Source organism: Otolemur garnettii, unplaced genomic scaffold (genome assembly GCF_000181295.1).
Source record: "Otolemur garnettii isolate 467f Iridium unplaced genomic scaffold, OtoGar3 scaffold00185, whole genome shotgun sequence".
Taxonomy (NCBI): Eukaryota; Metazoa; Chordata; class Mammalia; order Primates; family Galagidae; genus Otolemur; species Otolemur garnettii.
In genome coordinates, this window is record NW_003852580.1 from 1,439,843 (window position 1) to 1,464,846 (window position 25,004).

Here is a 25,004-nt window from a genome sequence, read left to right on the forward strand (position 1 = left end):
AGGGCGCCTGTAGTCCCACCTACTCAGGAGGCTAAGGCAGGAGAATCGCTTAAGCCCAGGAGTTTGAGGTTGCTGTGAGCTCTGGTGACATGGCACTATGGCACTCTACCCAGGGTGACAGAATGAGATTCTGTCTCAAAAAGCAAAACGAAAAAAGCACTGTTTGGAAAATGGATGAATTTCACGAGATTCAAACTTCAAAAGGAGCAAAATGATACGGTATGAAATAATTTTCCTTCCCTGTCCCCAGGGACTCAAGGTCGCCTACCTATTATACCTGAGGTCATCAACGTCTGTGGGACTCTCTTGGGGACTTTCCACATGTAGAAGGGAACTACGTCTCTATCCCCCCTGCCCCGCCATTTATAAAAGTGCTGTGTGCAGCATTCAACACCCGGCTGTTCCTCCCTGATGTGGGTGTACCAAGCAATGGTTTCTGCAGTATTCAGAGTCGGGCAGCGCTCCCCACGGGAGATCTCAGGATGTTTCTCTCCTTGGCCTGTTTTATGGCCAGGTTGTGTTTTGCTGGGGGGAAGAGCCAGGGTTGTTTCCCCAGGCTCTGACTGACACATTGATCCCTTCCAGACACCCAGAAGGTGAGGTTGAGGGACCAGGGGGCAGGCGTGTCTACCATGTGGGTTGAATGGGTGGGGTCAGGAAGCCCGTGGTCAGCGCTTGCTATAGCCACAGTGTCTCAGGCCATGCCTAGTACCTGCATCTCAAAAGTCCCGGGGAGGGTGCTCGCTCTGGCAGTGCATGCACTAAAATCAGAACCATACGGAGAGGGTTAGTGTGGCCCCTGCCACAAGGATGACACGCAAATTTGTGAAGCGTTCTATATTTTTTACTCCATACTAATATGATATCGATATATAAACAGTAACTCACTACTATAGTCCAGTTTGGGGGGGGTAGAGGGAAGCGGTGGGGAGGACGTATGGCAGAAGGAGGGAGGGCAGGAGGCAGGATCTCACCCACTGTGCACATTGTGAGGGTGTATGACACGGCCCCTGGGTGAGGGGCTCCTCTACAAATGGAACTTTACCCTGGAAATGAGAACAATGTAACCTAAATACTGTGCGCTCATATTAATTTGAATAAAGTTAAAAGAAATAGTCCCAGGGAGGGTGTCCAGCAGCGGGGTGGGCAGAGGCTGTCAGTATTCTGGGTGAGGGAGAGTTACCCAAGAGCAGCTGCCTAGGGACCCACCCTCCTCTCCGTGAGGTTGACCTCTGCTGAGATCTGGGCTCCTGGGAAACGGCAAAAGTTAGGAAGCTCCGAACCTTGTGTTTCAAAAACAGCCCACTGCAAAGAACCCCATCCCCCGTGTGACATAGAGGGGACTCCTGGATGCCCACACCCCCTGGGGTCTACCCAGGACAAGACCAGAGCCCTGAACACTCTTTCCAGGCCTCACTGATGACCCCCCATGGATCAGTCCCAACAAAACGCTGCTGACCAAAAGCTGCTCAGCCTCTTCCTTCCCCAGACCCCTCCAGAGCTTGGGTTGGCCCTGGGGAAACCTCTCTGTCCACCGTGTCCCGGGACACCCCACTCCCCCACCACTTCCTTTCAGCCTGTTCCCTCTCTAGTGAGAAAACCCCCTCTGCCCAGCCTCGGAGACCGCTGCAGACCACATAGTCCTGCAGTGGTCAGGACAAACTCTCCCTCCTGAGTCTGGATCTGTTTTTTATTTGACAGTCTTTTCTTCCTGGAATTCCCAGCCCAACTCAAGAGACTGAGCTAAACTTAGAAATAAAAAAGGAGCAGCATCTGGCTCGGTGCTCCTAGCACAGTGGTTAGGGCACCAGCCACATACACTGAGGCTGGAGGGTTGAAACCCGGCCCGGCCCTGCTAAACAACAATGACCACTGCAACAAAAAACAGCCAGGAGTTGTGGTGGGTGCCTGTGGTCCCATCTACTTAGGAGGCTGAGGCAAGAGGATCACTTAAGCCCAAGAGTTTGAGGTTGCTGTGAGCTGTGACGCCATGGCACTCTACTGAGGGGGACATAGTGAGACTCTGTCTTAAAAAAAAAAAAAAAAAGCAGCCTCAACAGGAGACAGAGCATTGGGCTGTGTCTGCCACGCACACTCTGAGAATCAGGGATGGCCACATCCCTTGGGGTGGGAGAAGCTTGGAGAAAATATCCTGGCAGCTACAGGGGAGGTGAACTGGCAGCAAGACTAGTAGGGTATCCAGGGCGCCTTCCCCAGCCCAGAAGGACAAAGGATTGCCCTCGGAAGGGTTTGAAAGTGGTCATGAGCTGGTGAAATCGGTGTCGCAGTTGTGCAACCGTGGGACGTGGTGAAACTGTGGGCGAGAGCAGCTCAGCCTGAAGCCTCGTGGGAGAGAGTTGGGTCCAAGCCTGGCAGCAGCTGCCCCGGGCCTGCCCAGGCCGCTTTCCCAACTCTGGAGTCGTCCAGAGGATTAAAGAGATTCTCTGAGAAGTTTGTGGGAATGGCAGTGGGGATTAGCGGAGCCTCCTGTGAGGACGAGGGTGGCCTCAGGGCAACCCAGGAGGGCTTGGGATGGTGACCACTGGAGGCTGATGCAGACAGCAAGGGGCTAGAGCCTTCCCCTGGGAGCGAGGCCTGGGGCCATGTGCCTGTTTTCCAGCCGGCCTCTGTAGAAAGTCAGCCAGGGAGAGGGGACTTCTGGAAACTTCTGTGGCCCTCTTTGACCCAGAGAGGATTTGCTCTCACAAGAAACCTGTAGAGACGAGTTTTGGGAAGGGTCTGTTTTCCCCGGCACTGGTGTGTGAAGCACTGACTTTAATTGTGCAGCCGAGTCCCTACTTGCAGAATCGAGTCAGCCTTTGGCTGCAAAGGAGAGAACTGGGTCTTGTTGGAACTGGACCCCAAGATGCGAACAGGCCTGCACGGCCTGTGGCTACACTTACATGAGAGATAGGATTCAGGAACCATTTCTGGCAGGAGAGCGAAGCCTTGGACAGAGCATACTCCTGCCTTTGGGTTGGATTTTGGTGAGGATCCGTTGGTGGGGATTGGTTTATTTTCACCAGGGAAAAGACCAGGTGGCCGGGGCTGGGCTGCTCTGTGGGGGCTGAGCACAGTCACTCAGGGGAGGCCAGGCGCCCCCCAAGTGCCCAGGCTCTCAGGTGCCCAGGTTTGTGCCCCCACATTACACGTTTCCTACCATATTGCATCTAATACTGGTGGACCCAATTCTACCTCTCGGCTCCCCTGGAGCACGCCGGGCGGGTGAATGAGGGTCTGGACACTGTCTTCTTCCCCTCAAGATGGTGATACACCCCCACCCTCTCTGGCTGCCATGGGGTCAGGTTACTTTCTCACTCTTTACTGGTGAGGCCAAGCCTCAGAGCACAGAACCCCCTGGGAGTCCAAGGTACCCCTCAGAACTCTGATTGAGGAGCCAGCCTTGGGTCGTGCAGGTGCTGATGCTCTGAGAGCAAGTGCTGAGCTCCCTCCTCTAGAGAAACACTCCCCTCCCAGGGCACCAGAGGGAAGGGGCAGGTGCCAGCTGTGTGTGGCTGACGTAATTGTGAACCTGTGTGGGGCCTGCAGACTGCTGCTCCATCTGTGCCCCGACTAGTGACACACCCACCCTGCCTTCACTGTCTCTGTGGGGTCTCCAGAGTAAGATCTGGGGATTTACAAATTCATCCTTGGGGAGGGGAGAGGTGGGTACCTATGTAACGGTACTATGAATGCTATTTGGGTGCCAGGTTCACCTTAGCTGGGACTTGAGCATCACAAAAGTGATCCCTATAACCTGAAACATTTGTACCCTTCAATATTTCCAAATTAAAAAAAAGATTTTAGCTGGATATGGTGGGTCATGCCTGTGATCCTAGCTCTCTGGGAGGGTCAAGGCAGGTGGGTTGCCTGAGCTCAGGAGTTGAAGACCAACCTATGTGCAAGCTCTGATAATAGCCAGGCATTGTGGCAGGTAGTCCCAGCTACTCAGGAGGCTGAGGCAAGAGGATGGCTTGAGTCTAAGAGTTTGAGGTTGCGTGGCACTCTACCCAGGGTGACAGAGTGAGACTCTGTTTCAGAAAAGAAAAAAAAAAGGAATTTACAAATGCTTTAGAGGCTGAAGAGGCATCCTGTGTTTAAGACACTTGAAGGTGACCCTGCCCCAGGCAGGAGGGCAAGGAGGGAGTCCAGTGGAACCTGCATCCCCACTCAGTCCTAATGTCAGCCCCCCACCCCAACCCTGGCCGAGCATGTCTCTCTAGCCTACTGATACTGTGCCCCCTCAGTTGGTGTCAGCAGTGACTCCATGGCTCAGGGTGGCTCCCGTCTGGCTGAGCTGTGAGGCTCACACTGCTGGGCCCACCTGCCCAGCACCCTGGAGCCAGGCGCTATGTGGGGAGTAGGAAACGGGATCCCCAGTGCTCAGATCTCAGCTCCCCTGGGCTCACAAGGCTGGGCCTTTTAAAGGAAGGGTGCTTTTCAGGCAGGTGAAATTCAAACCTGGACACAGAGGTTATGCATGGCCTGGCCCATGAAGGCGGGATTCTGGAAGAGGTAGCACAGGTGAGTCCAGTGGCTCTGGGTCAGCAGAGAGGAATGTACGTTGAGGTGTGTGGAGATGCTGTTTTCTAGTTTCCGTAGGAAACAAAGCACTAGCAACTGAGGCTGCCTGGACCCCCCCACCCCCAGCAGGTGGCCTGTTCACTTTTCAAGGCTAGCAGGTACCCAGAACAACCCTAGAGGACTCACGATTCCCCTCAGAGAAGTCCCTGCCCCACCCCAGCATACACCAGGTGCACAAGTGGGGTCAGACAGCGGGCAGCACATCCAGCTGTGTTACCACAAAACCATCTTCCCCTCCCTCCCTCTCACCCCTCTGTAGGCAAATCCCTCTCGTTCCTGGAAGGAGCCTGGCATCCCCCCAGTATAGAATATTCTCTCCTTCCCCTGCCAAGAGCTGGATCAGGGCACCCTGCTCTGAGCACAGAGGTGGGACACACAGCTCAGTCAGCTTTGAGGATAGTCTCAGATGTTCAAACCCTTTTACATCAGCGGAGGTGGGGGGGGTTGCTCGGGCTGGCGTAGGCCCAGGATGCAGGGTCCCCACCTCCTCCCACCAGTGCTCTCCTTAGGCTTCCTGCCCTCTTCCACAGGTCAGCAGGGGTTATAGCCAGGCAGCCAGACATCTGTTCAGAGGGGCTGAGTGGGGTGAGGGGGCCATGTGGGTGACAGGACTATGTGGGGTCATGGGCTGTATAGGGTGACAGGACCACATGGGGTGATGGGCTATTGTGTGACGGGCTGTGTGGAGTGACAGGACAGTGTGAGGTGATGGGCCACGTGGGGTGACCAGATATGTGGGGTGGTGGGCTGGATGGGGCGATGGGCCCGTGGGGTGACAGGCCCATGGGTCACTGCAGAGCAGGCACTGGCAGCTTAGGCAGCAGGGGAGGGCAGGCCTAGGGGCCCTGGGTTTTCTGCATCTGTGGGGCAGGCAGAGGGCAGGGGTTTGTTCCAACTCCTTTAGGAAGCCCTGTGCTCCTCTGGAAGACAACTGATAAGCAGTGACCAATGCATGGGGGGCTCTGTCCCCTGTGACCCCCTCTCTATCCTCCCCTTGGGGAGAGGAATCTGCCACAGCCCTTTATACAATGGAGGGAAGCTCCCAAAATGCTCTTTCCGGCATCAAAGCACAGCTAGAGCTCTGCGGGGGGTGAAGGGCAGGTGTGGGGTGCCCGGGTCTGCCCGGTACAAGGCCAGAGCCCCAATACCCGCTCCAGACTCACCGATGACACATGAGCTCTCGGGGATCAGTCCCAACAAAATGCTGCTGACTGAAGGGTGCTTCTCCTTTCCCCAGACCCCTCTGGAGCCTGGGCTGGCCCTGGGGGAACTGCTCTGTCCACCATGCCCCAGGACACCTTACGCAGGTCACACAGGCTGCATCCGCCTGTCTGGCCCCCTCCCCCTGCAGGCCTCTGGAGGACCATGTGGTGAATAAACTAATGCACTGACTCCATGAATGAATGAGGTGGGCCAAGGAGCCCCAGAACATCCCCACACCCAGGACGTAGTCCAGGAGAAAAGAACACGGGACATCATAGCTTTTAGTGATCGTTTTTCTTTAAAAACAAGCGAACAAAAAAACCTCACAAAAAAAATAGAACTTCCCACCCAAACTAAACTAGTGTAACAAGTTAGCCATTAACACAATAAAAGATGCCCCAGCAACACATGGCATTGTCATTTTTCATTTCCTCAGTGGAGGGTGTCCCGGCCTGGTCAGCCGGTGTCACAGTGGATGGCCCTGTCTTTATGAGCAACAGCAAGGCCGAATGCTGACCACTGGAAATAAATATCACAGCGCTGACAGCATCCTTTTAAATTAGTAAGTTGTTAGGACAACACAGAAAAGCAAAATGACTCAACAAAACTCTGCTACGCAATGATGTGATTCAGACAAAAATCGAAAACCATAACGGGAACCCTGGGACTTGTGCCAGTAAAGACAGTTAGAAATAGCAAACTCTTCCCACAGGCCCTGCAGTCCCACCTGCCTTCCCCCGAACTGCAGTGTGGCAAGGCCCCAACGCAGTGACTGCTGGGCAGGGTCTTAGGTCACTGCCAGCAAGCGGGCCTGACTCATGTGACAGGATACAGCCGCCATGTGGTCTCTGGCTTCTGAAGTGGGGTCTCCAGACAGGGTTGGGGGCACAGCACCAAGGGTCACAGACTAATTGCCTCCTGCCTGCCTCCTATGGTGGAGGTCCTGGCACAGATGACAGGAGAGCTGCCTGCCTGCTAACAAGTGAACACTTGGTGCCCCCACCCCAGCCCCAGCATGAAAAGGACCCCAAGAGCAGGGTCCAGCCCTGCGGGTCACCCCCACATGATTGTGCCACACCTGTAACAGAGGCTGCCTGGGAGGGTGGGTCCCTGTACCACCCACAGCAGCAGGAGAAGCCACTGTGGGCTGGAAGGGAACTGGAGGCTGTGCCCTCCCAGAACTGGCAGCTTGAACAGCATCCCAAGTGCCCCCAGGGAGAGGGGAGAGGACAAGGATGCTTGCTTAGGCCCTGCAGGCATACCCAGGGAGCACCTGCCCTGCTGTGGGGACATGGCCACCCACCAGCAGGGGGAGCAGCGGGCACACTCATTTGCAGGTGAGGAAACCGGGACCCTGGGCCTGCTGACAGTGTGTAGTCAGGTGTCCAGCCCTTGGTGTCGCAGTCCCTTCAGACACCATGCAGCTCCCACGTGCAGGTGGAGTTCAGTCTGGGAATGGCTTGGTTCACATGAAGACTGTAGAAGTTGGTCTTCGAGCAGCTGGGGACAGACAGGCCTCTGGCACAAAGGTCCTTCCCAAGCAGGCCTGGTCCACTCCTTCTCTGCCTTAATGCCTGTCCCAGGAACCCTGAGCTGCTCAGCAGGTTCCCTGGGCCCTCAGGTGATGTGGATGAGGCGATGAGGTCCCAGCGCCCAGGTGGGTGACAGCAAGCTCGACGGGCCACTTGGTTTGGGGGCGGAAACAGCTGCCAACCAGCAGAGCAGCACCCAACCACTTGCTCACGGGGCTCCAGGCTGTGTCCAGAGTCATTGCTACACAGCAGCTCTTCCTGCCAAGGCTGGGCGATGGCCTCAGCACTGGAGGAGCCTCCCCCGGGGGTGGGGGTCTGTGAGGGCGGCCCCACCCCAGCACAGATGGGCCTGGAGGGAGACTTCTTGTTCTTTGTGTCCCTGCGATCTGAACTCAGCCTCTCCTCCCAGCTGGTTCCCGGAGGTAGTGACAGCTCAGTAAAGTTGGCCATGGCTTGGCCTCAGCTGCCCCCCATGCCATAGGGAAGGTAAGAGTGAGAGAAGACCCTCTGCACTTGGGGAGTGGACAGAATGACCCCCAAAGACTCAGAGTGGCCTCCAGAAACAGGAAGCAGAGGTGAGGAACACTTGGAAGGAACAGTGGGAGTTGAGACTGAAACACAGGCTGTGCGGTGACCAGGAGGGAAGGGACAGGAGTGGGCATCAGCCCCTCATAGCTGGGAGGGGACTGGACAGGAGCCCACTAGGGTGTCTGACCATGGCCTATCGCTACAAGATTGAAGAATAGAACTTTCTCTGCATTAACTAGAGCTCAGCCACCCCCAAAATGGATGCAGAATGGGCCCAGGTTGCAGAGCCCAGATCTGTTGGTCCTGGGGGAGAGGCTGGAGTCTCCAGGCCTGTGCCTTTGCTCAGGACTCTGTCTTGGGTAGGAAGCATGGTCAGGAGTCCAACCGAGTCCTCAAGCCCAGCCCTGGGCCTGGCTGAGCACTTCCCAGCAGGCCGTGTGCTGCATTGCCAGTGGATCCAGCGGTGCCACTCAAACTTCTCTCTTTTGGGGCTGGTGGGGAGGGACCTACCTCAAGTCTTTAAGGCAGAGACATAAGCCCACAGGGTTAGTTTTCATGAATTTCACTACATTTATAACAACAAAAAAACAAGAAAGCTCAAGCACACATGTCAGTGCAGGTCCGAGGTCAGGTGTTGGGGCCGAGTCTCAGTAGTTCTGTCTGCCCTGTGACGGTGACCGGCCCCTTCCAGACTCAGTGTGCTGTGGTGGGGTCAGGGAGAGACAGTCTTCTACCACTTCGCCCTCCTCTATTTCTTCAAAAAATAATTATCGCTGTAGCGCTAACCCAAAATTTAAGTTAAAAAAAAGTACAAATAAACCAAAGTGGGAAGGGAGAAGGACCCAGAGCGACACCAAGCCCTGTGGTCGGGAACACTGGCCATTTCTTAGGTCACAGCTCCTGCCTCAACCGAAGGAGGTATCAAGGGAGTTTGTGGTCCAGGACTAAATTCGTACCAGTTTCACAGCAGTCTGGGCAGCCTCACCTGCGGGAGGAATGGCAGGGACCCAGGCGGCTAGGGATGCTCAGCTGAGCTGGTGGACAATGGGGAACTGGAGTTGCTTTTCGAGAGGGTAAGTTGCTTTAAAATAATCTCTGTGCATTTTCTTTCTGGCAGTTTCTCAGCCCTCCTTGCTTATGTCTCCTGGGGGACGACCTGCATGAGCTTCTGGCACAGGACTGTCATGGAAACTGTCAGGAGAGAGGAGAAATCCATTAACCTGAGCGCCGGCAGGCATCCCCTCCTTGGGAAGTGATGCAGCCCCACCATCACCAAGCCTGGCACCACTGTGCCTCCCCAAGTGGTAGAGTATGGGGAACCAGAGTTCTATGGGAAACCTGATCTGTGCACACAGACACCGGGTACCCGTGGGCCAGCAGGGAACTGTTAATTCCTGTTGCGGCTGGTGTAGCTGAGGAGCATGGCAAAGAACCCTGTGGCCATGGTGAGCAAACACGTTCCTTGGCTGTGAGTATAAACTCAGTGCACCTAGCTGGATGATAGGCCCTTCTCTGGGCTCCACACCTGGGACGCACCTACTGCTCACAACGGCCGCGCTGCCCCAGAGACTGCCCACCCTCCCTGCTCCCGACTGACCCTGGGACGAGGTGGAGGGAGGTTTGGCTGCTGGCTGCTAGGGGGACAGGTGCCACCATGGCTAGCAGGACACTCACAGATGCTCTGCAGGAGCCACTTGGGCTTGTTCTTCCACCAGACCCCAATGAAGTAGACGGGCAGCCCACTGAGGATAATGGTGAAGCCAATGCCGCACTCCACAGGGGTCTTCCAGAAGGAGACGGCAATCAGGAACAGGCAGGCCAGGATGAAGAACACGGGCAGGGCCAGGTTCACCTGCAGGTGGGGCACAGATGCCACTGGGGGGTGGGGGTGGGCAGGGGCCTGCCTCTGCTCCTCTTCCTTGCACCTCCCACCTGAGACACCACCCATAGCCCCTCGGCCAGCCTCAGGCCCTCACTAGAGCCGCCCTGTCCCCTGGCTCCACCCAGCCTCTCTCCCTGGGCCCCTGGCTCTGTTTTCCTGCACCCTTGTGTCCTCCTGTTCTAGCCATCGCCAGGGTCTGACCTGCCCGTCTGTGTCTGCCTCTAGGGTGGGGCCCACATCTTGTGCCCTGCTGCCCTAGACTTGAGACATAGAGCTATGTATGTAATAACCCCAAGCCCAGCCAGGTGATGACTAAGACAGCAACAATCAGCTTAGTCTCTGGAGACTTCCCTAGGGCAGGGATGGTCAGCCCGTCCAGCTCCCACATCACAGGCACAGAAACCCGTGGCCACAGCACCCACTGTGGCCACCCAGAGGAGGAGCAGGGCCTGGCGCTTGGGGGCAGGCTGCAGACACTGCTAATGAGGGAGGCTGCCCTGCTCAGATACCCCTTTGTGGACAAGGCTGAGCACACCCAAGTCCACAGCCAAACGGTCAACTTGAGCAGACAACTCCACCCAGCACGGAAACTGGACAAGCCCCACTACAGGACTCAGCCATCCTAAGTCTGCAGACAAACTCACTGTCCTGGGAGATGGAGCAACAGATGCCACCAAGCAATCAGGGCACTGCTGGGCAAGGCCTGCCATGTGCCCAGGGCCTGCTCTGGACCAGCCAGACTCTACTGACACCTGCCCCCACGGTCTTCACAGCCATGTCGGCCAAGCTGGTGCCCAGGGAAGGGTTGGGGCCAGGACATCCCCTGGGCACTGCCTGCTCTCGGGGTTTCAGTGTGGGACACCCGCTGTTTTAAAGCGCATGTCACAAGGTATCCACCATGCAGCCCCCAGGCTTCTGGAGCAGACAGGGAGCTAAGATGACCCTGAGCACGGAGCTGCCTTGTGAACTCCTGAGGCCTTTTCCATGGTCCTGGGTCTGACCTCTGGGCAGCAGCCACCAGGTCACTGAGGACAGCTGCCCCACCTCCACCAGCCTCAGTCTGACCCAGTGCTCCCCAAACCCTCATCTCATTCAGTTGAGGCCAGCCCCCCATGACCTCCATGCTGGGAGACCAACTCCTGCCCCCTCCCCTGCCTGGGCTGCTCCCCAGTGCTGTGCCTGGCCTGGCCCTTCCTGGATGCACTGCCTCCCCTTTCGCTGGAGGGCTTGCCCCAAGAGACCAGGAGGGTAGGGCTGTGTCTGGGCTTGTCCTTTGATGAACCTCAGAGGCTGGTGTCAGGCTTGGCACTTGACGGGCTCATGGGCAACAGTCACGGCTGGACTGACTAACCCCACTGTACCCACCTGTTCTTACTAAGTTTTCACTGGGATCCTCTGCAGAAGGCAGCCCTGTCTCTAGTCTGCCTGGGGAGGGGGAATGTGGACTCCCAGGGTGGGGGGGGGGAAGCACTGAAAGGCCCGGGACCCCTCCGAACCCTGAGACCTGCTTCTGTGCCCAGGGCACTGCTCACCTTGATGGGCCGCTCCAGCTCTGGCTTCTTATAGCGCAGCCAGATCATGCCGATGATGGCCAGGGCCACACACAGCCAGTTAAAGAAGCTGAAGAAGTTGATGACTGAGAAGATGTCTTTGGAGAAGGCGTAGAGCAGCGTCATGACACACTGGGGGAGAGAAGCGCTGGCTGAGCCGGACAGGTGCACAGTTGCTCTGGGGTACCCACCCTGACCCACGACCATCCAGCTCGGCTGGCATCTGGCTGCCTGCTCTCGCCTGCTCTCGCCCGCTCTGGGCTGCATGCAAGGTGCATGCAGGCAACAGAGGCATCTGGATCTCAAGGACAAGACGAATGGACAGAACATACCTGAACCCTACACTCCACACACTGCCTGTGAGCACAATCCAGAGCTGACCACAATACCCGCTGGCCAGGGCACTGTGACGAACCCTGGCACACCTACGTGCTGGGCACTGTAGGGCTGGTTCCAAACCAAGGCCAAACTGTGTGGCAGTTCCCAGGCTCGTGAGAACACCTCATGGCCTCCTCACCTCACTCCCTGGCCGCAGCTGCCCTCGCTGGCTCACTCCCAACCAAGGAAGCACACAAGGGCCGGCATGGTGGCTCACGCCTGTAAATCCCAGCACTCTGGGAGGCCGAGGCAGGTGGACTGCCTGTGCTCAGGAGTTTAAAACCAGCCTGAGCAAGAGCTGTCTCTACTGAAGACAGAAAAACTAGCTGGGTATTGTGGTGGGCATCTATAGTCCCAGCTACTCAGCAGGCTAAGGCAAGGGGATTGCTTGAGCCTAGGAGTCTGAGGTTGCTGTGATCAGTGACACCATGGCACTGTATCCAGGGTAACAGAGTGAGACTCTGTCTCCCCCCCCCCAAAAAAAAAGAAAGAAAAGAAAAAGAAAGCAGAGAAGGGTGAGTGACTCCCCTTGCTGGGCCATGGACTACTCGCTCTGGGGAGAAGCCAGTTACCATCCCGTAAAGACAGTTGTGCTGAGGGACGGGCTGCCAGCCACAGCCAGGAGGGGGAGGCCTGTAGGCAGGGCAGCCCCAGTCATCACCTTGATCAACCCTCCTGAGCCAGAGCCACCCAGCTGTGCCACCCCAGCTCCTACCGCACACAGACTAAGGTGGTAAATGCTTTCCTTTCAGACTGCTAGGTTGGGGGGGTGGCTGTTACATAGCAGCAGGGGACTAATGCCATCATACCCTCTGCCACAGAAAGACCTATCTTAAGCCAAGACGTGATTCTGTGAGACAGACACGTGCAGCGGGCAAAGGCGCCACTGGCAGGGGTCCCTGGGGCATGGTTTTTGCCTCACATCTCTCTGGGTTTGTTACAACTATGTGCTATTTTAGGAACTAAAAATGAAAAACCTCTGATGCACTCTGGTGTCAGCAGGGTGGACAGGAAGCCACACCCGACCAGCCACCCACCTCTCTCCTGGGCCACGCTCGTGCAGACAGTCCTGGGGCAGAGCCAGCGGGGCTTACCGTGAACACGAGGGACGGCACAGGCGTCAGCAGGTGCGGGTGGATCATGGACAGGATGGAGGGCAGGTGGCCCTCCCTGGACCCCACGAAGAACAGCCTACGGGCAAAGGGAGCTGGTGGTCAGCCCAGCCCCTCACAACAGGTGTCACGACACCATACGTGGTGGCAGGACCAGATGGCAGGGTGGGCTCCCGTGTCCCTGACCACAGCAGCAGGCAGTGAGCTGCTGCGGGAGCCACTAGCCCCTATGCTGGAGGTATGGCCATGAGAAGAGACCAGGACAGAGACCTCAGGGTCTCCTCTGAGCCGGAGTAGGCTAGCGCTCATGCTGCCTTCATGTCTACATTATCTGAACTTCTCAGCAACTATTAAAAATACACATAACTCATTATCACAGACACAGAACTCTTAAAGCTATGTTGAGACACATGCAGAGGCTGCCTGCAGCTGGCTGTGTGCCCCACGCTGCCTGCCCCTGCGCCTGGTGCACTCACCTGGAGGACGTGAACAGGGACCCGTTGACTGAGCCGAAGCAGGACAAGCCCACGAAGACCGGAATGATCCAGGACATGACCCCCAGGTGGTAGTTCCCGAAGTCCTAAGCAGACACAGCTTGTGAGCCTGTGAGCCGGAGGCCGGGCACCAAATGGCCCACTTCTGGCCATTTAAAGCAGCTTAGCCTGTAACCTCCCCACCTGGAGTGTGTTCAGGGGGCTCACGCTGACCCAGGCCCTTCCCTAACCATCAGGAGGCGCCTGTGTGTACAATGACCTCTAGGGATGGACTCTGGACTGCAAGTGGCACTTCTCAGGGACAGGGCATCACGATGGCCCTGATATGATTTCCTTCCTTGGGGACATCTGACCGGTCTGGCTGCCCTCACTATTTGTGCCCACATCTGTAGGAAGGGGGATTCTCCCTCCCCCTTTTGGGGCCTCCACAGGGTCTAGCATGGAGCTTAGCAAGCAGTGGGGTCTGAGTCAACACTGTCAAGTAAGACGTTGGCCACAGCCTTAACTCACTGCTTCTACCATGCCCAGGAGGGCAGTGGCAGGGACCTGAGAGCTGTGGCGTAGGCTGGCCAGGCTGTGCTGCCTGAGGACACTGCCTAGCTCCCCCACAAGCTCCGGGAGTGCTATTAGCAGCTGATGTGGAAGACCACCTGCCACTTCCAGGTGGCTTGGTGAGGCTTCCATGGTCCCCTTTAGTAGAGACCGGTGGCAACTACTTAGGCCCTGTGGTCAGGAGGCTCGGAGACCAGCCCACACTGCAGGTCGAGTCTCACCACGGCCACGGCCTCTGAGGTCAACATCTGCTCAGTGGACAGGGTGGTGAAGTAGGCCAGGTTCGTCAGCACGTACACTAGTGTCACGATGGGGAGGGATATGATGATGGCCAGAGGCAGGTTCCTGGAAAGGATGGGAAGCGCAGGCAGATGAAGCTGAGAGGCCACACCCCACCCAGCCCCTGGCAGCAGCTGCTGCCTGAGCTGGGTCCCTATAGAAAGTGGCTAATAGACATGGGGAGAGCCCCCCAGCCCGGCACCAGCAGGGGCTGCCTAGGGAGCTGGGAGCTGTGCCTGTCCAGGATGGTGATCGCAGGGGCTCAGGAGAGCTAAGGCTACCTGGTCTGAGCCCCTACATCTCTGCCACCAGCAGCATGGCCAGGAACCAGGCCTGAGAGCCCAGCAGCTCCTCTCCTGGCCGTCCTGCCCTGTATGGGGCATCTCAGACACTTGGGTACATGCTATCCCAGGAGTGGGCTCACCCCTCATGTGCTGGCGCTGCTGCAGCATCAGCTAGAGGTGGCGCAGGGGCCTCAGGGGTACCTGTCACCCAATCAGGGAAGCCTTGTTCAAGGTCAAGTTTACACAGCCAGACAGAAGCCAGGCCTGGCCCACATCCCGCAGCCCCTGTATCTCTGCTCCACTGGGCAGAACCCACTGGACAGGTTTCAGGTACAGCCAGCCTGCCCCTCTTGTGTCAGAGTATGCAGAGACCTCCCCTGCTCCTGCACCTACCTGTAGGGGTTGATCATCTCCTCTGTAACAAAATTCAAGTAGTTCCTAGAATGTAGAGAACAGATCTTAATTATGTGTTTGTTGATAGAACACACAAAATCACTAGAAAAAAAATATAGAGTTAAATGGGGAAACCCCTCCTGGCTGCTCCAGGCAGGGGAAGAGACCCCTGTGTGCCCTGAGGACACCTGCTGTTGGTCTGCTGGGATAGTGACCACCGCAAGTCCTGGGAGGGGACAGGAGCCCCCAGACCCCATGGGTCTGCTTCACATGCTGCAGGACCACTGAAGGTGGTGTCTGCTTTATGGACCCCCAGGGTCAGTGTCCCTGTCCAGCGGGCCTGAGAGCTGGGACCTGGGAGGAGAGCTGGCTTTCTCCTGCTAACTGATATCTCTAGGCAGGGACAGTGTGAGTGCTCCCACTATGTCCTCTCCCCACATCTGCCACCCTATGCCGCCTGCTCCCTTCAATTGTCCTGGACTGGAAATTTCTGGATGCCCAGGGACTATGTGTCCCCAGGGCAAAGGACCCAGACATCCCTAGACGTACCATCCTCCGTAGGCAAAGAGGCCGCTGTACAGGGCCAGCACGATGTTCCCCACATCCAAATGGGTGCCTTCAAAGGAGGACTTGGGATCCAGATTAGACACGTCTCCTGGCAAAGGCCAAACAGATACAAGGGACACTGGTCACAGAGTGCTGAGCAGAGGCCGTGCTGCACACTCTGCAAAGTTCCTGAAGCAAAACCCTGTCATACATACAAACGCTGAGACGAAGGCTTCCCCAGCGGCAGACTGAAAACACCTGAGGAACCGCTGCCCATGAGTGTCCCAGACTCATCCAGGCTGGGAGCTGTAGGTGGAGGAGCTGCCCTGGAGGGACATGGCCCCAGAAGACTCAGCCCTCGAGGATAGGCCCTCAGCCACTGGGCTGTGAGGCCTCTGCCATCCCTGAGTGGAACTTGTCCCTGCCTTAAGGACACAAGGCACTGGACTTGGGGCCTATCCCGATCCAGGATCACCTTGTGCCAAATAGGGTGGTCACATTCATGGTTCCAGATGGGGCCACCATTCCACCCAGGAAGCAGATACCTGGAAAGCAGTGTCTGAGGAGGGTCTCCCACTGCCACACAGTGCCTGGCCAACCCTGAGACTCACTGTCAGATGGCCCCGGACGTTCAAGCCCAGAAAAGACTGGCTGTCTGTGGGGAGCTGGGCCGACAGGCGGGGCCATGGAATAGCCAGGACTGCGGCTGCTGGCTCTCAGGGGGCTCCCTGACACCTGTCTGTACCCTGCCTGCCCACTGAGAGGCTCCTCTGGCCTCCCTCCTTTCTGCTCTGATGAAATGTTCTGAAGAGCTCACTTTTTCGTGCCTGCAGAGGCCTACCGTGTCCCAGGGCCCTCCTCACACACTTTTGCTGGGGGGGCAGAGTCTGCCTGCCCAGGAATGCTCCAGTCAGGGACCCTTCTCAGCAGCGGCTTCTGTCCCTAGCACAGGCGTGGCTGGGCTATCCTGTGGAACCTCCCTAGGCTGTGGTTGTCTGGAGGTCTCAATGCAAAGTGCCATGAGTCATGGAGGAAGGTGGCTGTGTGTGTAGGGACAGGCCCTAGACCCGGAGCTGTTGGTGTGGCCCCCAGACTTGCTTCTCACCTCCCCCACCGTGGGATGGGGTGGGAGGGCAAGTCAGCATTCCTCCCTGGGCAGTGCTCTCTGCCTTAGGGTCAGCTGCATGGGGGCCCCTAGTCCACCCATCCCAAGACCCCCATTGGTGATGGGAGACCAGGGACAGGGGAGCATAGGCAGGGATCTGGCAGTCAACTGCCCTGGGCCTCACTGGCCCCCTCAGTGTAGGACACCGGCCCAGGATAGGTGGCAGCTTTGCCGGGTACCTAACCAAACCCAGGCTATCCCATCTCTTCACAGGTACCATGGAGAGGATGCCAGGTCTGCTGGCCCAGGGCAGTGATGAGGCCTGGATCCCCAGAGCTGTTCCTGGGCTGGGGCTAGAGAGGCTGACTGTGTGGCAGCCCAATGCCCACTCCACCGTCCTGCTGACAGTGGCTCAGCCTCCCATGGCTCTGAGAGCTACAAAGGGGTCTGCCTGGTCCCCAGGGCAGCAGGATACAAGGTGGCCAGCACATTTGTCCATTTGCTCCATGGGCACCAACAACTGCTCTGAGCTGTGTGCTGTAGGGGGAGATGCACCTTCCTGAGGAGTACCTGGGGACAGTCGGGATTTAGACTCTGGAATAGGGGTTTCAACCCCAGAGGGCAATAACCCCACCCCCAGAGGACACAGCACACCTAGGAACACATCACTACAGCACAGGGGTTGGGTGTTGCTGGTACTGAGTGGTGGCGTCCAGGGGGTGCCCTGCCCCCCACAGGAGCCCCTGCTCCCCATTACAGGACCCTCCAGAAGCCAACACTGGCCAGAAGCCACCGCCCCCGGGCTGGGGCAGAGCTGCAGCTCCTCCCTGCTGGTCTCCCATAGACCCTGACTGTGCTCAGTCCCCACTTCACAGGAGCTGCAGAGGTGGAACAAACAGCTGTGAGACCTGGTCACTGGACAGCTGCCTGTCTTCTGTGCCCGGCAGAGGGAGCACTGTGCCACCAGCAGTAGGGGGCAGGAGGGGTGATAATTGCTGTGGACAGCCGCGGGAACACGGACTCTGCAGGCGTGAGGACCTGGGCTCAGCACACAGCCAACGGCCCCCCACGTCACCCCTCCTTTGCCTTGGCAGACCCTTCAGCCCCTTCAGCCCTGAGTTTCCCACTGCTTGTCCCTAAGATGCATCTTCCCTGCAGGGCCGGAGGGTTCCCCGTGAAGGCTGATGCACAAGCAGATGCCGAGCGCCAGCAGGTCACGGATACCACAGCAACCCTGGGGACCAGGCAGAGCCAGCCTCTGTCAGCTGGGGCCCCCTTGAGAACTGGGGTAATTGGGGTAGAAACATTCAGAAGGCCCCAGGGAGACGATAAATATCACGGAAAACCAGCCCCAGTGCCTGCGTCATAGGACATAGCCATGGGAACCATCCACCCAACGGGGGGGCGGGGGGGGACACCCCAACCCTGGTGAACCCTTCTCCTTCCTGACAGATCCTGGGAGGCCACCCACCAATGTGCATGGGAACAGGACCAAGAGCTGACCTTCTCCCCACCCGGCTGACACAGCCAGCCCTGTGGCTTCTGACTCAGAGGACAAAGGGTCCCCAGAGCTCCTATGTCCCCTGAGACCTCTCCTGGCCCCCTGTGTGTCCTGAGGGAAAGGCCTGGTGAACTGCTCGTCAGAACCTCTCCTGGGCCCAGGCACAGGGAGAACCCGCCATCTGAGGTGGGTGGGCAGGCAGCTGGGGAACCCTAGAACCTCAGGGCTCACAGGCCTTGCCCTAGCCCTGGACACACCTCCAGGGACTGAAGCTGCAGGAAAACAAACTCACTCCTCACACTGGGGACCCTGCACTGTGCCAGCGCCTCTGCCTTCCACCCAGCTTCAGCCCCGTCCAGCTCCACGTGGTGGTCATTTAAGCCATACAGGGTGCTGAATAGTGCCCCCCCAAATTCATGTCCAGCCAGCACTGCAGGACATGTCCTTATCTGGAAGTGAGTCTTGCCAGATGTTATGGATTTTGAGATGAAGTCATTGTGGGCCCCGAGTCCAATGACAAGTGACCTTGCAAGACACAGGACAGAGAGCAGAAGGTCATGTTGGGAAGCATGTCATGACAGCAGAGACTGGAGGGCTGTGGCCATGAGCAGAGAAGTGAAGCCCTGGAGCTGGAAGGGGCAGGCAGCGCCCATGGGATCACAGAGAGGATAGATACCCAGCCTGTCTTGGCCATGCCGGGAACCCTGGCTCCATCCTTCAGCTCAGGTGGAAGACAGCAGCCAAGGCCTGGGCCTTGATCCTCAGGCTGCTCCTGGTCAGAGTGGCGGGTGCAGGGAGGAAGCCCAGGGACTGCCATGCTGCTCCCTCTTTCCTGGGACCCCACCACAGGCTCAAATGCTGTGCCTCACATGCCTGCTTCCCTCTGAAACTGTCTGTTGTCTGGGAACCATGATGGGGGCAGGAATCTCATTTTGGGGGGACCCAGCTACAGTAGACCAGTAACACTCACTCACCAAGGCTGCTGCCGAATCTTACGAGCTCCGGGGTGGGGGTGGGGTTGGGCCTTGTGCTTCAAGGTTAACCTTGGCCTGGCCTCAAATCTGGGCTGGGAAGTGTCCTTTCCAGCTCCACAGGCTATCAAGACCTCCAAGGAATGCCACCCTCTCCCCCACTCTGCCTGCTGCCACTCTGGCCTCTGCATATGTCTGGCCACGGCCAACAGGTGCCCAGGGCCTGTCCCTTCATCCCATGCCACAGCACAAACAACCAAGCTGCATCAGCACAGCACCACGGTGGGCAAGCACCAGGGAGCACTCACATTCGGCCCCACCTTAAGCAGGGGTCCTTCAAGGTGGGGGGGAGGCCCCACCACACACGGTGGGGCAAGGCCTGTGTGGCAGCCCTGGCTGTCCTGCCTATGCATGTGGGTTATCTGTCAGGTGTGGCAGGAGTCCAGGTGGTGTGCAGAGGCCCTGGGCATGGGGTCCTGTCATCCTGGTGTGACCCAGAGCTGGCTGAGATGCCTCACTACAGAGAGGTACCCTGAAACCCCCACACAGGGGAGGTGAGGCTGGGAGCTGCCCTGAAACCCCCACACAGGGGAGGTGAGGCTGGGAGCTCCCACTAAAGCTTTGACTTGGCAGTTGAGGGCAGAGGTGGTGGTCTCTCTGCATGGGGTCTACTCTGAGGCTCCTGCTAGCAGAGCAGTACCTGAAACTCCAGTCCTGCTGAACTATGTCACCCCAAGTTCAGATGTTGATGCATTTGGTCACGGGGCTTCTAAGGAAGGAAGCAGTTACGGAGGTCCAGAAGGTGGGTCCTGATCTGACAGACCCCAGAGAGCTACTCCCTCCCCCCACGAATGGGAGAGACCTCAGCCCAACCCCTCCTGGAGCCCAGCCCTGCGGTACACTGATTCGGGACTGGTGGCCTCCAGTGCCCGCTACCCAAGGCCCATGGTCTATTTCCTGGTTGCCCAGGCCTCAGAGGTCACAGGGTCTCTGGGCAGTGGGAAAATCCCAGATTTGAGGTTCGGCGTCCTGCCTGGGGCTTCAGGGTCCCCAGTGTAGTGGGCCTCTCCCCTGCCCCCAGCAGTGACATCTTGGTGGCTGTGCTGAGGGAGCCAGGGTGTGAGGCACAGAGAGACACAGCCAGGCTTCTGGGGCATCCCTTTGGGTCCCCTCTGGAACCTCCCATGGCAGCCGCTTCCCTGTCCTGGACACACCCAGGGTGCCTGTCCCTCCCTGCAGGATATCAGCCCATTTTCAAGGGGGGGGTGTTGAGGCTCCTGCCCCTGCCCTCTCTGGGGGAGGCATGTTGTCCCCCAGATCCTCGACCTGGTCTGGGGGTCCTAGAGTCTTGCAGAGGCCCTGAAGGGCCAGCCCAGGGCCCACATACACACACGTGTCCCTTCTCGCTTGGACGTGGCCTGGGCACCTGGGCCTTTCTGCCCTTTTAGTGGACAGAGCCATAGGGCAAATCTTGCTCCAGGGGAGTAAGGACCCCCAGTGGGGCAACATGGGAGGAGAGGAAAAAGAAAGTCCTTCCAGAGCTTCTTTTATCTGCACAACCGTCTGACCACATCTGCTCCTGCCCCAGGAAAGATTAGCTTGTTCCCCCACAGACACTGTGGCCAGAACAAAACCACAATGAAGCCCATTGTGCAGGGGGACCTGGCCACTGTCGCTGGGCACTGAGGGCTGGGCCTGCCCCCTCCCATCCGTTCAGTCTCAGAAACAAAATGCCAGCCACCCACTCATCTTTGGGAACGGCCTGACCTTGGGGCCGTGGCTCTGTGGGTTGCTATAGGTGAGGGGCCCATTGACACAATCAGGACACAGACAGCAGCATGAGGTTGGGCTGAGAGGTACATTGAGCCAGAAGTGCCCTGTCCCCGTCCCCTCCTTCTCATTCAGCCCGGGCGCCCTGGGCCCTGCCTCTGCACACACTTCTGTGGCACCCTCACCCCCACCCACAACAAGTGGGCAGCAACTCACATCTGAAATTTCAACTGGGGTGATGTCTCTCCTCTTAAATATGCTGGGGCTAACTCCAGACACCCCAATGGCCCCTAGGCCCACATGTTCCCCACATCCTAGCCCAGCTAGTTCTGCCAGTTTCCAGGGGTGCAGCAGGGCTACCCATCACACACTCACCCTGTGCCTATCAACCCAGCCATTGTCTCTTGTCCCTCACCCAATAATCTGTGTTCATGTTTTGGGGGCTTTCTGGGGCCCCATGCAGATGAGCTCAGGACAGTGGAAGGCTGAGTGAGAGGGTGGGGGTGTGCTCATAGGTCTCACCACCAACATCACGGCCAGCACCAGGGTCTACCTAGGTGCCCAGCGCAGGTGAGGAAGCGCCTATGTCCACAACAGTGAAGCAGGATGCCCAGGGTGAAAGGCAGAGACTGGGGTATGGGTCCAGCATGCTCTGCTAGACCTTGGACACAGCCTCCAGACCCAGGGCCGGCAACCAGCCTGTGCACAATCAGAGCCAGAGCCTCCGCCTGGAAGGACCCCGGGCCCCCCAGCTACCGGTGTGGGGGCCGGGCAGGCTGCCCAAGGGTTCTGTGCCCTATACGGAAATAAAACTGGGCAACTGTTTTGAGAGAGAGGGGTCAACATTCCAACAGTGTGTCCTCTAGAAGGAAAGCATTCATCCGGGAACAAAACAAATCTCTCGAAGAAAAACAGGAGACAGGAATTTTGCAGATGTTGCACTATACCCTGGAGCTCAGAACGGAGCTGCCGAGGGCAGGATGTCTGCAGCAGCAAACAGAATGAAAGCATGCCACACATTCATGGCCAACAAAGGCTCTTTGCTGTCCCTACTAGAGTTTGCTTTTCAAAAGTCAGGTTCCTCTCCTAACCCCTCCAGTCTCCATGTCCTCAGAGCAGGCCAGTGAATGCTCCCCCAACAAGCTCCCTCTCTAGAGCACACAGCTCCTGGCAGGACAGTGTCAGGTGGCACAGGATGGACAATTTTTCTTCTGTTCCTAACACAGGTCTTTACCTGCCCAGCGCTCCACGAGGTGTGAGAGGTTCCCCAGCCCCACCCACCTCCAGGAGTCACCTGGGAATAAAGCTGATTTCATGGTAGCTAATGCCTCCTGGACACCTTGCTAATGGTTTTGCACGGAATGACATGCTTGATAAAGATGGTCTGGCCCGAACCCTCTGGACGCTCATGTGTTCATGAGGAAGGGCCAGGCGTGGAGCCTCCCCAAGTACCTAATTGATGGGGAACCCCCTGCCCAGGCCCCAGGAGGCTGTGAACCTGGACTTCTACACACTGTCTGTAAGGTAAGCCCCTTTACTGTGGTCAGCAGCCGGGACAGGAGCACCCCTCCAGGACACATAGCCAAGAAACGAGATAAGAGTGTTGAGACAATCCACACCACCCACAGGGGGACAGATAAACCCTCGTGTGACAAGGAGAGCACGCTCCATGGGGTAAGGCAGACCTGGGCCAAGATGACATGGGGGGTGAGCAGGGCTGGGGCGCCCTGTGGGGCTAGAATGTTCTACATGCCCCACCCCAGGCTGTGGCCATGATCCATCACTGGGCACCCACGGCTCGAGAACCAGACCCAGGCATGAGAATCAGAAACACCAAGAGCTCCCCATCCCCCTAGGCACTGCCCCTCCTGGGCCTGACTCCGCACTGGGTGACCCCGGCACTGTGGACAGGGGCTCAGGGTCCCACACTCACCCTTCCCGATCTGCACGAAGCCTAGCAGGATGATCAGGGCCAGCGCCAGGAGCTTGGCGGCAGCAAAGGCGTCCTGGACCCGGGTGGCGGCCTTCACGCTGTAGCAGTTCACGGCCGTGAGCAGCACTGTGGGGACAGAGGGAGGTGGTGAGTGTCTCGGGCAGTGGTCCTGGTGAAGCAGTCCTCAGCAGCAGGGGGAAGCTGAGAGGTGAAAGAATCCCATGGTGGGTCACTTGGCAGGGGCCAGGGCCTGGATCCAACAGAAACAGAACTGAGCTCCCATCCCACACCAGCCCTCCGACAGTTTCTCATGTTCTGGGACCTGCTTTAATGAATGTGACAGTTCCCTAGATCCAAGGTCAGACTCACAGAAAGTGTGACTGTAGGTGCCCTGGACACTTCTGTTTCCTACGGGAATCTATCAAAACTGCCTCCCCTCCCTCCCTCCCTGCTGACTTGTCACACACCTGAAGCCCCACCCATCAATCAGGGCTCAGAGTGCAGTGTGGTCTCCAGAGACATAGGTCACCAAGGCCAACCTGCCACTTGGGGGTGACTGTCTACCTGCTGTCCCCTCGCTGTCCCCCTGACATCACAGCTTGACTTATCAGATCTGAGAGATGGGGGCCCTTTCCTCAAGGAGACCCTCTCGGAGCTGCATGCAGCTGGGTGCAGCCGTGTGGGACACAGGTTGGCTCCTGGCCTGCTGCTGTCTGAAGGGCATGTCTCACAGCGGCCAGAGTGACTCCACACAGATGGTTTGGGATGCCTGGGAAGTTGCATGTGTGGCTCAGGCGGGCAGACGGTAGTGAGACCCCCTGGCCCTGCCAGGCCCCAGCCCTGCGCTGGTGTATTTGTGGCCAGGCATGGGAGCCAGCCTGAAGCTCAGGACCATGGCCACTGCACAGCCTAGCATGACTGAAATCACACCAGGCCTTCGACAGCCCCGCTTCCTGCCTCACTCCTCAGAGCCCCAGTGCTCCGGTGCCAAATGCTCTCACTTCAGGTGTGAGACTGCAGAGGTGAGACGAGTGGTGGCCAGGCCGCAGGGTCCTTCCAGACACACACAGAGCTACCAGAGGCTGCGAGAAGGCAGAAGGTCTGAAAGGTCCCAAGGCCTCGGGCCCCTTTCCTCTCTTTTCCTGACTCAGAAAGGCCTAGTCAACCCATGCCTTGGGTTTTTCCCAGATAAACTGATTAAACATAATTTTGCAATTTGAAGAATCAGGCCCCAGAGAAATAAATCTATGATAATTAATGCTGAGACCTGAGATCTGAGAAGAACGGCCCCTGCTGTGTGGGGTGGGTGGAGGGCCAGTGTCCCACGGTCCCTGCACTCTGCCTTGCCTGTGCCTATCTATTGGAATGGGTAGAGTTTGGCTGAAAATGTCCTAAAGCAGTTATTTTAGGTGCTACTCCTAAAATGGAATACTTGAAGTCCCCCATGATCCCCCCCCAAACTGAAGAGGGCAGGGACACAGGGACTGGGTCCCCCTCCCTGCTGCCTGGGGTGGCAGGTGAGAATGACGACAGAGATGCCAGCGCCTGGGGCCCTCCTAAGCCTCAGCCTTGCATTCCCTTCCTCTGTGCAAGAGGCTGGCTGATTGCATCACTGCCCATTCATGCCGGCTGCAGGCTGGTGGGGGAAGCGTGGCCGAGTGTTTCCCGCTGCCGCCTGCCAGGGCCTCTGCGCCGTCTCACGCTTGCCATCTCCAGTTTCTAAAAGGGAGAGTGGGCACCCTGCCACGGGCTCCGGCAACCAGAGGTAAGCAGGTGACACTAGGCAGGTCCCCTGGCTGTCACCTCTGCTCTCTCCGCACTTCAGAGAGTTAGCCACAGGGGCAGTACCCAGAAAGGCAGGGACTTGCCCAGAGGTCTGAAGGCGGGGGCTGTCTCACCGTGCTGACGTCCTGCGCTGGGCAATGACACCATTGGTGTTGTCACGTGGGCAGGACAGAGGCCAGGCCCCCACCTCAACGCCCTGCCCTGCCCAGATCCAACCCAGCTGCTCTCTGGCCAAAACTAGCCCTGGCCATGGGCCAGGCGGATGGAGGAACTAGCAGGTGCCAAAGCCTCCGCCACTCTGGCCTGAGTGCCTCTTTAGGTTAATGCAGATCTGTCTCATGACATTAAAAATAACCACAGATCCTGGGCGGGAGGGCGGGGTGGGGCTGCAGCCTCAGCAGTCGGCAGGGGATGAAACGGATCACAGAACAAAGGCGACTTGATAGTATTTATTTCTGTTAGAAAAAAATTGATGATGATGAAATTGTGATGCTCACTGACTTTGGCCGATGAGTAAACAAAGGCTTTATTATTCCCTACAGTGTTCCTTTTTTTTAAAACTTCAAGACGAAATATAATCTTAGATAAATAAATAAATCTTTGAGCTTGAATAAGACTAGTC

The 25,004-nt window shown here is 57.6% G+C and overlaps 1 protein-coding gene and 1 non-coding gene across 2 annotated transcripts; one reads left to right on the top strand and one right to left on the bottom strand.

The window, feature by feature from the left end:
- The first annotated feature begins 737 nt into the window (after positions 1–737).
- Positions 738–845, top strand: LOC111721806. The gene has a single exon (XR_002770824.1). It is a non-coding gene; the product is annotated as a U6 spliceosomal RNA (small nuclear RNA).
- Positions 846–8,940: 8,095 nt separating this feature from the next.
- SLC7A5 (solute carrier family 7 member 5) lies at positions 8,941–22,717 on the bottom strand. Its single transcript, XM_012812037.1, has 9 exons — positions 22,598–22,717; positions 15,321–15,426; positions 14,772–14,816; positions 14,037–14,160; positions 13,246–13,349; positions 12,752–12,848; positions 11,262–11,411; positions 9,522–9,699; positions 8,941–9,038 (listed from the first exon to the last, which is right to left on the bottom strand). The coding sequence occupies exons 3-9, from the start codon at positions 14,786–14,788 to the stop codon at positions 8,983–8,985; spliced, it is 726 nt and encodes a 241-aa protein (XP_012667491.1). The 5' UTR covers positions 14,789–14,816; positions 15,321–15,426; positions 22,598–22,717; the 3' UTR covers positions 8,941–8,982.
- Between the last annotated feature and the right edge of the window lie 2,287 nt (positions 22,718–25,004).